At 35.5% G+C, this 12670-nt stretch overlaps 1 protein-coding gene across 2 annotated transcripts in view; it reads left to right on the top strand.

The window, feature by feature from the left end:
- The window catches only part of LOC149168626 (organic solute transporter ostalpha protein (DUF300)), a 321148-nt gene that overhangs the window by 181440 nt on the left and 127038 nt on the right, over window positions 1-12670 (top strand). For both annotated transcript variants that reach the window (XM_089428352.1, XM_089428353.1), the window contains 3 exons: window positions 8403-8584; window positions 8696-8784; window positions 10305-10566. In XM_089428352.1, coding sequence (XP_089284478.1) covers window positions 8403-8584; window positions 8696-8784; window positions 10305-10566 — 533 coding nt within the window. The remainder of the gene's footprint in view (window positions 1-8402; window positions 8585-8695; window positions 8785-10304; window positions 10567-12670) is intronic.

Genomic DNA, 12670 nt, shown 5'->3' on the forward strand with positions numbered 1-12670 from the left:
ATTGGAGGATTTTGGCAGAGTTTCAAGTGGAGTTTTGGAGGATTCTATTCAGTGGCAGTGCAGAGCTTTGAGGGATAGAGTAGATCCCTAAGAGGGTGATTTTCGAGGGTCGGCTATTTCAGAAAATCTTTCTGAGTTTTTCTGGGTTTCTTGAGTAGAGTCGGATTCCAGAGTTTTAGCATTTTCTGAGGAGGGGAACAACCCTAAATCCTCATTTGATTTCCAATAGTGGCAGTAGCACGACAGTTCTCCAGCAGCTTGGACGCAGTTCAGAGAGAGGCCATTCCTTTGCTATTCTGAGTGTATTTCTTCACTTGCCTTGTGCAAGTTGAGGTGCTACTTGTCTGATCACCTCTTGTACTTTTTCCATTACTCAGTATAATAAAATGGCTTAGCATTTCTCTTTGCATTTCTTGAGTATCTGCTTATATTTCATGTTCACATTATTATAAGTTGTACCACTGTTATTTTTATCACTTTGAGTTTCCTGGTCACTATATCATTTGGACGTGTTTGGTTGGAGTTTGCTTGGGTTTGAGGGATATCCTGGAAACGGGATATTACACACATTTTGCTGTGACAGTGGGGACCAACAGCTAGAGAGGATGCTTGTTCTGGCATTGCTTGAGGACAAGAAATTTTTGGCGGGAAGGACTGTGAGATTCCCACTTAGTAAAGATTGCTAAGGGAAATATCAATTTTTGGCTAGTTTTGAATTAATTCGCATTAGCACTTAGGAAGTGTGGGTTTAGAGGCCCACATATATTTTTGAACAAATGTGAGCCCAAACATTAGAGGATGGAGGATAAAATTCAGCCACTAGTGGTATGTGGGGGCCACACATAGAGAATTGCGTCCCACATGGGCAACACGCTCTCATTGGAGCGAAGTTGGTGGTGGAAAGTCGAGCTGGGCCCACATGGGCATCTTGGAGGCTCTTTGATAAAAAGAGAAAGAGGCACTCAATTTGGTCATTCATTGATCTTTGAGAAAATTGTCTTTGACATAGCGCACTTGAGCAAAAGCCAAGTCTGCAAGTGTTTTTTAGCACACGAGTGTTTCCGAGCAGAAATCTCAACCCTTGCTTTGGTGGACTTCGAGTACCCGCCCAAGGAGGGAGTTGCATCTATTCCGGTTCGTACTAGCAGCAGGGAGTGTTAGCTTGTGGAGAGGATCAACAGCGGCAGTGCATGGATTGCGCAGTTCTTAGAGGAGGCGCGTTGGGAGGGTGAGGAGTGAAGTGATTTTGGGGTTGAGACTTGAGGTGGTGTTCGGGGAGGTACTTTATTGTAGATTGCAACTATTTTGGTGAATTTTGCAGCACTTTGGAGAAGCAGCAAAGAAAAAATTTGTTGCAGGTTACATCTTTTGATTGTGGCGGAGGGCCAAAGTTCCTTCTACAGATTAATTACTCCAAAAGACTTGGAATATGAAGATATCCTTGAGGATACAAATATTATATATTAAATGTATGAATAAGATGAAAATACAATGAGAGTGAGAGACTTGCTTATATTCCAAGCAGGTGTCTCTTCATGGAGAGTCATGTCTCATTTAGACATGACTCTTCAACCTAATTACTAATTAATTAATCATTATTTATGATTATTATCATTTACATTATTTTACATTATTTCCTATACATTCATTCATAACATTTCCTTCCTCCTCAAAAAGCTTTGTCCTCAAAGCTTGTTAATGAAAAAGGCTTGATCTCTTCTTCGGGTTCGAATGTCTTCTCGTCTTGGAACATTCATCTTTGTCAATACAGGTTGATATGATCTTCTAAGTGACAAACAAAATTGTTGCACTGAGAAGGGATCAGACCATCCTAGATTAATCTTCTGCGGAATATTCTGATGACTGGAATTTTGTAATGACTTGTCATCATAGGACTGGACTGAGGTTACATCACTCTTCTCTGGAACATCAGTTTGTTGTTTCTGTTCTGAATGGTCCCAATACGTAGCATGGTTGAGTTGTCTACTCACATGATTCAGATGCCAATAGGGAACTTTTTTGGTTTGATTTTCCCTTAAGTGTGAGAATTTTGTTTTTATTTACTTTAGGTGACGATGTTGTTGAGTTGGTTACAGAATCTTCACTTGGGGTGTTTATCATCTGAATTGCAACATCTAAGTGCGTCTTTTCTTCAACTAATTTGCATTTTTCTTGAGTTATGAAATTCACTGGATCGGTATCCGTTTCTTTAACTTCAACTTGGACTGATAACTTCGACATTTCTTTTGTGATAAGTTCTTCTAACTTATTTTCCAATGATTTCCTATGATCCTTAAGTTTATTAATTTGAGTGAGTAGACTTCGATTATGGTTTCTGAGATGTAAAAGTTCCTCACTTTATTTGGTATTCAAGCTTCTCAGTTTTTAAACACTTGATTTGTTCTAATAACCATTGGTTAAGGTTCTTTAAGCATAAACTTTCCTCTTCTTTTCTTCATAGATTTTCATTGAGTTTCTTTTCAGAAATTTCATTTTCTTGTTCTAACTGGTGTTTCTTAGCTTTACATTTTCTTACTTGTGTAAGTAGCTTTTGATTATGCTTCTTCAAACATGAATTTTCCTTATTTTTGTTGGATATGATTTCTTCAAGCTCTTTCTATTTCTTTGATACTGTTTCTGGATTCTCTCAAAACATTAGTTTCGAAATATCCTTAAGATCTTTTGCTGAAGGCATTATTAGTTTTGATATTGTTTTCATATCTTGGAATGTGACCATCTTCTTCTTGTAAGGGAACATCAAGAATTTGTTTTCTGTGTTTAGAATGAACATACCTAATTCCTTGAACCAAGGTCGACCGAGAATTATGTCAACCTCTTTGTCAAGCATAGTTACGACACAGAATTGAGATACGTACTCATAATGATCAATTGTCACTTGTAAATCATTAATTTCATATTCTTTTCCGCCAAAAAAACTTTCTTGTTCACCTATATTTGGCTCTAGAATTAATAGTTGATTTGCCAAATTAATATTAATGTAATTATTTTCAATGTTTGGATTAATGGCGATGTTAATCGCTTTCCTTTGGATACACCCTTTCAATATAAATAATTTAAAATTTACAATTGGAATACCTTTATAAGAGAATCTTCCTTCTTTAATTTTCGAATTATACTCCATTTTTTTTTGTTTTGAAGGAAATGAACTGCTTTTGTATTCGTTGACGAGATTTAAGGTTTAATAATAACCCCTTATAATTTATAATTACCACAAATGGAACTTTATTATTTCTAATTACCTCAAAATGGAACCGTAGGTTGTATTATCTTTATTAAATTTCACTTAATATTATTATTATTATTATTTTTTTTTTCACTTTAACGTAAACTCTCAAGTAATATTTTCTCCTTATGTAACCTTTTATAATAATAACCGCTTTGTACTTATATATATTTTCAATAATTTTATGACTTGAACTTTTCTTTAAATACCCGTTTATAATATACTACTCTTTATATATCTTTTATTTATAATATATATTTTTTTTTGAAAAGTTACAACCCTAGTGAAACGTGGCTATTCACTTCTTTGGGGTATAATATAAAATATATGTTCACTTATGTTCTTTTGACTAAGTGAATGTTCTCCACGTAAAAAGTAAAACTTATTACTCACATAAAGAGATTTTGTATTCCTTTTGTTTTTCTTACTTTTAAAATACCATGGGAAATTACCATGGGTTTCTAAAACCTCGGTTAATGTTCTCGACGTAAAAAGTAAAATTTACCATTCACATAAAGAGATTTTGTATTCCTTTTGTTTTTCTTTTACTTTTAAAATACCATGGGCAATTACCATGGGTTTCTAAAACCACGGAATTGTAAACCACTTAATGAAATAATATTATTTACTCTTCCTTCTCTTATGTATAGTTTTAAATATATTTGGAAAGATTCCCTCTTAACTTTTTCATGCACTTTTTATCAATAATGTAGAACCTTTTTATATATATGAATGTTCATTTATTTATTTTTTTAATCTTTATATGTACTTATTTTATTTTCTTTTTTCTTTTTTTTTTTGAATTTGATTTTTTTTTTCTATATTTTTTTTAATCTTTGTTTTTTGACTTTTTATTTTCTCTCCATATATATATTCTTATTATTGAATGACCAAATGCTTGATAGAAAAATGGAGAAACTCCAAATTCTTGTAGCGAAACATTTCAACGACAACAATGTTGATGAATTTGACAGTTAAAGACTTGAATCGGAGAACATGTATCTATGCAGCGGTGGAGCGGAAAGAGGATCGACTACTATGATACCAAATGAAGAGAACAGATTTCCTTCTACAAATTAATTACTCCAAAAGACTTGGAATATGAAGATATCCATGAGGATACAAATATTATATATTAAATGAGAGTGAGAGGCTTGCTTATATACCAAGCAGGGGTCTCTTCATGGAGAGTCATGTCTCATTTAGACATGACTCTTCAACCTAACTACTAATTAACTAATCATTTTTTATGATTATTATCACTTACATTGTTTTACACTATTTCCTATATATATATTCATAAGATATCTTCGAGACTATACTCTTGGAGTGCATGAGATGGCCTACGTAGTAGGACAACTTCACGAGGGGTTGGGCATAGTGCCACATTATCACAATCCCCTACTCATTGATGGTATGCAGGGAATTTATTGTACTTGCACTAGGCAGGATCGTGAGTGGAGCGAGGGGAGATTCATGTTGGATAGGATGGCCTGGGATCCTGGTATTGGAGGATTCTTTCACGTGAGGACAATGCTGAGGTCAGAGACAATTCAGTGGCACATTTGGGACCGTGACACATTTTGCAGTGATAGTGGGGACCAACAGCTAGACAGGATGCTTGTTCTAGCATTGCTTGAGGACAAGCAATTTTTAGTAGGGAGGACTGTGAGATTCCCACTTAGTAAAGATTGCGAGGGAAATATCAATTTTTGACCAGTTTTGAATTAATTCGTATTAACACTTAGGAAGTGTGGGTTTAGAGGCCCCACATATATTTTTGATCAAATGTGAGCCCAAACATTAGAGGATGGAGGAGAAAATTCAACCACTAGTGGTACGTGGGGGCCACTCATAGAGAATTGCGGCCCACATGGGCAACACGCTCTCATTGGAGCAAAGTTGGTGGGGGGATGTCGAGCTGGGTCCACATGGGCATCTTGGCGGCTCTCTGATAAAAAGAGAAAGAAGCACTCATTTTGGTCATTCATTAATCTTTGAAAAAATTGTCTTTGACATAGCGTGCTTGAGTGAAAGCCAAGTCTGCAAGTGTTGTTTAGCACATGAGTGTTTTCGAGCGGAAATCTCAACCCTTGCTTCAGTGGACTTCGAGTACAAGCCCAAGGAGGGATTTGCATCTATTCCGGTTCGTACCAGCAGCAGGGAGTGTGAGCTTGTGGAGAGGCTCAACAGCAGTAGTGCAAGCATTGCGCATTTCTTAAAGGAGGCACGCTGGGAGGTTGAGGAGTGAAGTGATTTTGGGGTTGAGACTTGAGGTGGAGTTCGGGGAGGAACTTTGTTGGAGATTGCAACTATTTTGGGGAATTTTCTAGCATTTTGGAGGAGCAGAAAACAAAAAATCTGTTGCAGGTTACATCTGCTTGTGGAGGAGGGCCAAGCATTTGGGGTCGATTTTGGAGTGTGAAAACTAGGACAAACCCTTTCTGGGTTTCTCCGTGTTTATTGAGGAGAGCGCAAGATTAGTTTGATATAATGTTCTGGGAAAATTTGAGGGGTCAAACAGGGGTCCCAGCTTAGCTAGTAGCTAGAGGAGCTAGGGGAAATTGGGCATTTTAACGTAGAACCAAGGAGAACCAACTAGGACTCTTAAAGGAGATATCATACTCATCACTTGGGCTTAGCTAGCTTTCCTAGGGCAAGCCCCGGTGCATACTTTCCAGGCACCTATTGTACTTCATGATTTATCAATAAAATGGCTTGGCAGCATAGTTTTTGCCTTTAAAATGTTGTTTTGATGTTTGAGTAATTTTTTGTGTGTTTTTGCTATGTTTGCATTGTTTATCATTGTAGATTTCCATTAGGAATATTACATGGAGGGAAAAACGCTGCCGACCATCTGTGTTTAGAAACACAAATGAATTAGTGAGAAGAAAAACCTCCTAGGATGAAACTCTTGCCAAAATAATAGGATTACCTAGGTTGTTACATACATTCGCAGTCTTACTAGCATCATTTACATTACATAACTTGAAAAATGGGTTTACAATGACACATAAACTACTGATAGATGATCCGATCCTGTTGAAAAAATTTGGTACTTCTGCTTCCCTGGAACTTTGACAAAAACTATGCAGCATGACCATCATTGAGTATGTCTACCTACCCTATGCTTTTATAACCTTGAACCATATAATGTAGAATATCCTTTTAGGTGACCACTGGGAAGCTTCCCTTGTGGTAAATTCCAATATAGAGCAAGAGGAAGATTACTGAAGTGACAATGGCAGTCTATGTCAATTTTGCAACAAGGTCTAGCCCTTGTCTTCTGAGTCCTTTCACAAGACCTGTTAGATTTTGAGGCAACAATTCCAATTTCCATTGAGATTGTCCAAACAACAAAGAGCTCATAGAGAGTTTTTTGATGTAGTCTAAACAAGGTTAGGAGGACTTCATATGTGAAAGATATGGCTTGCTCCTTGATGGTTTGACCAAAATCATGAAAGGATAAAATGAAATGATTAATACTTATTTTGAGCTTTGTTATTTTTATTTGTAATAGGAAAATAATGCAATATGAGAACTATGTAGCATTTGTGCAGAAGCTGTGTAGCATTGTAGTTTCGTAGTTTCAAGGGAAATATGAGAGTTTCATGGGTAGTTGATATCTTCATGGAAAGTTGAGATATTCATGGAGAATTGAGATTTTCATGGGCATAGTTGGAATATTTCCTCAAACCAATCTCTTTAATGGTGCTAGATCCTAATTTGTGGGATCTTGACTGTTATTCTCTCCTTGATATGATGAGGTGGTTCTCAAATGAAGAATTATTTAAGCCCTTTCTGGAGAGAGAATAATAGCTTGGATTCATTAAGCCCTTCGAATAGGAGATGAAGCAAGTTGTAGGCTTGCTTGTAGATTCACTTTCCCTTTGTAAAGGATATAAAGTAGTTGTAGGCTTGCTCATGAAATCAAGTTGTAGGCTGGCTTGTGAATCTTCAACCCGTTTTGTAAATGGAAGGGCCCTCTTTTGTAGGAGAATCAACAAAGCTGGTTCATGGCACATAGCCCATGCTGATGAAATATGCATTATCAATTGGTTGAGTAATGTCTCTATTTTCATTGCTTGTTTACAGTTCTTGAACATTTTCTTTATGCAAATGCAGAAAATTGAGAAACTGTTTAAATGCATCTGAATTGGTATTGAAGTTTTAAGCACTAATTTCATATCAATTCTAGAGCATTGTATTTCTCTTTGCTGTTGAGATTGTTGAGCGTAGATCTTATAGATTAGCTTTTCATTTTGCTTTTTATAGGAGTGGTCTTTGCGCTCTCACTATGTATCACCACTTGTGGTCATTTGTTGGAATTAGTAAACTGATTTTATGGGTGTCTTATCTTATCAGTTTGAAAAACATATAGAATATTCTTTAAGTCCAATATGTTTTCAAAAATTTTATGCTGAAAATTTGATATATTTTTAACAAGTATCATATTAGATTTTTGAATGATACTTGTAACAAATATATCAAATTAATCATAAAATCTACTGAAACATGTTGCACTTCAAAAATATTCTATATTTTTTTAGGATTGAAACTAGCCTGTTTCGTAGACTAGTGTGAACTTTCCAGGCCCTGTCAACGAATTTCAAGCTGATAGATGGAATGTTACTATCTGGTACTTATTCCTTTGGAGATGCTTTAGAAACTCCCTTAATGTTTTTTTCCTATATTGTGAAGCTTGAATTCTTTTAGTGTCATCCACCCTCACCAGTCTTTAGAGGGCATTGATTATTTCTTTCCATCCGTTTAAAATGTAGCTTATACCAGAAAGATATAAGCCTTTGAGTGATAATGTGTAATCTTTTATTTTAGTGCATAATATGGGTTTTCCTAATACTGAATTGGATAGCAGGAACACATCTAACTTTGAAGTAGTTAATGTAGTCTACAGACTACAGGCATTTCTAAAGATGTTGATTTATCTTGTCCTGTCGTGACTGCAATGTAAATCAACTTGGATTGGAGTTTTAGAGTTGTTTAATTATGATGTTTAAAGAAATGAACGGATGATTTTTTTTGTTTGTTTTTTAATTTAATGTTTTGAGCTATGAAGCAAACATTTACTGAAGCAGAGAACCGTGTGGTAATGTTATTTGTAATTAAAGAAATGGTTTTCATATTATTTTTTCCTCAGGTGGAGAAGATGGAACTATAGAATATCTCGAGAGCCAATCAAGTAAGGAGCTTAATGCACCATTGTTGAATCAAAATAAAAAGAAAGTTGTTGGGCACCCATTTCCTTTAAATTTGATCATTCGGCCATGGGACCTTGGTCAGGAATTCTACAGAGTTTCAAGGTTTGGTATTGTACAATATGTAAGCCTCAATCTTTACTTCTCTCTGTACTCATTTTATTCATATGATGAAGAATTGATGGTTTGAAATCTTATCTTAGATGACTGTTAAATTGTTGCTTTGTTTGCTCAGATGATTCTCAAAACATTTTGTGCCTTTTTAGCAATGGTGTTGCAACTCTGCGGCATTTATGGTGATGGAGAATTCAAATGGTACTATGGGTATGTGAAATATTGGTTCTTGATTTATATTCATATGCAGTGTTCTTTCCGTGCTTGATGAAGTTTGGTATTTGGAGTCTGGACTATTAATATTCTGGATATTGGATTCCTTTGAGTTTCTTGGTTTAAAATAAAATCCACTTCTCAACATGTTGACATCGCTTCAATTTGTTATGTATTTTGAGGTGAATTTCTTTATTTCAGGAGTTTGTTCCTATATTCCGGAATTTGATTGTCTTGAGTTAGAATTCATATATTTTTCCAATACTAGTTATGTCTTCCTTCATGTTTGTCACTAGCTTATATTTCCTTGGTTTGCTGGATATGATTTTCCTTGGGGATCCACATCCTGAAGGAGGACTCTTGAAATACCATTTGCATCAAGGGGCGATAAAGAAAGAAACTATAGATGTCCACTAGTGGCCAAAAACAGGTCAATGGAACACAACTAGACGTCCAGTATTGATAGCCAAACATGGAATGGTTAGGGTATCTGCTCTGTAGAAAATGACCAAAGAAATGCAGAAATGTATGTTAAAGTGTGGAAATACCCTCAATCATGCAATAAAGAATTCACCTACAAGGCATGACAGACAGAGGAAGTGAGGTCCCAATGAAAAGAACAAATCAGCAAGATTTTTCATATGATACAGCTAATGTTAATAAGAACTGATCATATCTGAGGCCAGTAGTAAACATGAAATGCTCATAACCAAAATGTTTTTCTAAAGCTGCATTCAAATTTCAACAAAATATGAGAATTGGTGAACCTAATCTGTACGCCATTCCAAAAAGCCTTACTATGTTTGCAAATGACCGGTATTGTGAGTTTTCTCTGACTTGCAGATTCCATGTGCTATCAATCCAAGTCCGATTGACATTAGTGGTATAAGCATTATTAAATGTCGAGAATTTTGATTGAAGTTTCCCTATTTTCCTGGTAAGATATACCCAGGTTCTTGGACATGTGCTTCTACTTCCCACTACACTCCATACATCTTGTATTAAGAATAAGTGCTTTAGAGAATTCCTATGCCATTCCTTGGATTGTGCTTCTGTTAAGAATCAAGGACTCCTTTTGTATGCTTCTTCGTGTAACCCTTAATTGCAGTATCTTACCTATTTCCTTTTTGTCTCTGATCAATTTGGAATGCACTGTTGTACCTTTTAAGTTCGGGAAAAGAAAAAGGAGGAAAGTAGTTAATCAGGGTGCTTCTTGAGTGATACCAAGGGCTATGCCTCTTTTTTATTGGATATAAAATTCTTTGGGTAGCTAGCCCCATAGTGACATGCAAGCAAATCAAGTGAACTGTAAAAAAAAATATTAGGTAATATATGCAGACTGTTCCTTCAACATAAGAACAACTGTAAATAACGGAAATCTGAATGCCTTGCACACGCTTATGTATTATTATTATTATCTGTTGTACAATTTGAAGTATCTTGGAGACATAGATTGCAAGTAAATTATTTTCTAGTTTTGGATGTCATTTCTGATCGAGCTTTCTATGATTTTATAGATATCCGTATATTACAATTGTGCTGAACTTCAGCCAGATGTGGGCATTATACTGTCTAGTGCAGTTTTATGCTGTTACACATGAGGAACTTCAATCGATCAGACCATTGGCAAAGTTTATTAGCTTCAAAGCAATTGTATTTGCAACGTGGTGGCAGGGAGTAGCCATTGCAATCATTTGCTCATCAAATTTTTTGGCGGGTGCACTACCAAATGGGCAAAAATTTCAGACTGGTTTACAGGATTTCTTAATTTGCATCGAAGTAAGTCAGACCACCTGTTTGTTAGGTCCGTGTAGTTATTTGTGAAATTTATAAGGGTGTCTAAAATAAAAATGGAAAATGAACTCTCTTGGATTTGAAAGAAGGAACTTAAAGCAGCAAGTTAGAGATGTGTGTGGCTTGTCTTCTCTTGATTGTATAAAGTGTCCCCGAGGCCATTCATCAACTACATAATAGGTCATAACTATAATTTTGGGAACCTACATGTCTAAACCAAAACATTGTCTATTACTAATAGTCATAACATTTCTGGTTAAAATTTCTACTTCACTCTGTTGTTACTCTAAGGAAATTATTGTTTTGCTTTGTCCAAAAGATATGCAGCCACTGTTGAATTCACTCAATCACTTAATCCAGTTGCAACTGTTTATTTATTGCTTGGTGTTCTAGTATATGTTACTTGCATGATCAATTATATCATATTCAGTCAAACAATTGAACTTTCTTAATGTTAACATGTTTACTGTAGAAATTTCCAACATATGAGGAAGGACAATATACAAAAATCCATATTGAGCGGAATATATATAGGAAATGAATATGATAGGATGAATGACATGATTTACAATGATGAATGGCCTTGGTATTTATAGGCCTCAAGGTGACCTTTCATGTAAGCTATGTCTTTATGTGATTTATAGTTTAGGGATATATATATATATATATATATATATATATATATATCTGTGATTTATATATATATATATATATATCTGTGTGTGTGTGTGTGAATAATGTTTGTTTATCTATATATATATATATATATATATATATAGAACATTGTAGTAAAGTGACTTGAGGTATTTAAGTTGCATGCCTAATTAATGTTAAGTCATTATTAGGTCAAAGCCATGTTTTGTTGATGAAGAGGTTCTAAGGGATTTTGGTATAAGGCATTGAATTCCTTAATGGTGTAAGGCATTGTCTTCCTTAATGTATTGACATCAATTTTATTGTGTCTTGCATTTTTATGTACATAATTGTGTGCTTTTTTGACTTGGTATTAGAGACATGTTTTAAAGGTGAATAAGGAGAAAGAGAGTGAAGGATCTAGGGATTGCATTGATTAGAGATAGATCAAGGGATTCCCTGCACACAAGTTGGATAGAAAGGAGACCAAGCTAACTGAAGTTGATGATAATTTATCAAGAGCACTTGAACAATAAGATAAGTTTCAAATTGCCAAGTGGAAAACTATTGACATTGCCCCTCTCTTGAACAAAATGTGGTGGGGTGAAGGATCATGTGCCTTGTTACCCCTCATGTCAGTAGGGGTACACATATGATTTCTTTTAGTGCATTCAACACCTTTGTAAGCCCAAGGTCACAAGTTAAAGCCTTGTAACAACCATGTCAGGATTTTTATTAAGTGTCCTCTTGTGTTTGGTTGGCTATGGCCGATCTCTTTGGGTACGTCTCTGGTTCCTTTTGTCCTCGATAGGATTGGAGGCCCTTGGATGGGATTACTTGGGACTCATGGTTTTAGAAGAGCCCCTTATGTAGGCGAGGGGTGACCATCAGTGTATGGGTTAGTCTAGCTTGTGTGTGGGTGTGCCTATGTCTTACTACATGGTTTCGTGTATATTACTATATTGAGTCTGTATGTGGCCTTGGCCTTGTTGCAGTATTCCTTAGATAGTGTTAAGCCCTATATAAGCCTCCATACTAACCCAGAAACCCCTTATTAAGCCCTAGATATTGAGTTGTTAATCTATCATTATATTTTCTTGTTGACTAAAATGTTTCATTATACCATTTTATTATAATTGTACCCCGCCCCCTCTCTCTCTATATATATATATACACACACACACACACACTAAGGAGACCCAGTCTTAGGATCATGAAATCATGTATTATACATTGTATTCATTGTAAAAGGAGACCCCCCCCCTCGAAGTGGACTGCAATTATTGGTTTTTTATGATTTCTAAGGTGCAAGGTTTGTAACATTTGATATCAGAGCTATCATACTAGCATTTTGTTGTTTCAAACAAGTCATCTTAGGATTTCCGCTATACCCTTTTTTTGGGACGCTTCATATGGTGAAATTTTGAGCATATTGAGGAGAGATCATGAGGAACAT

Source organism: Pinus tabuliformis, chromosome 4_2 (genome assembly GCF_031772625.1).
Source record: "Pinus tabuliformis cultivar Carrire ecotype Pingquan chromosome 4_2, CPIR1, whole genome shotgun sequence".
In the NCBI taxonomy this organism is placed as follows: Eukaryota; Viridiplantae; Streptophyta; class Pinopsida; order Pinales; family Pinaceae; genus Pinus; species Pinus tabuliformis.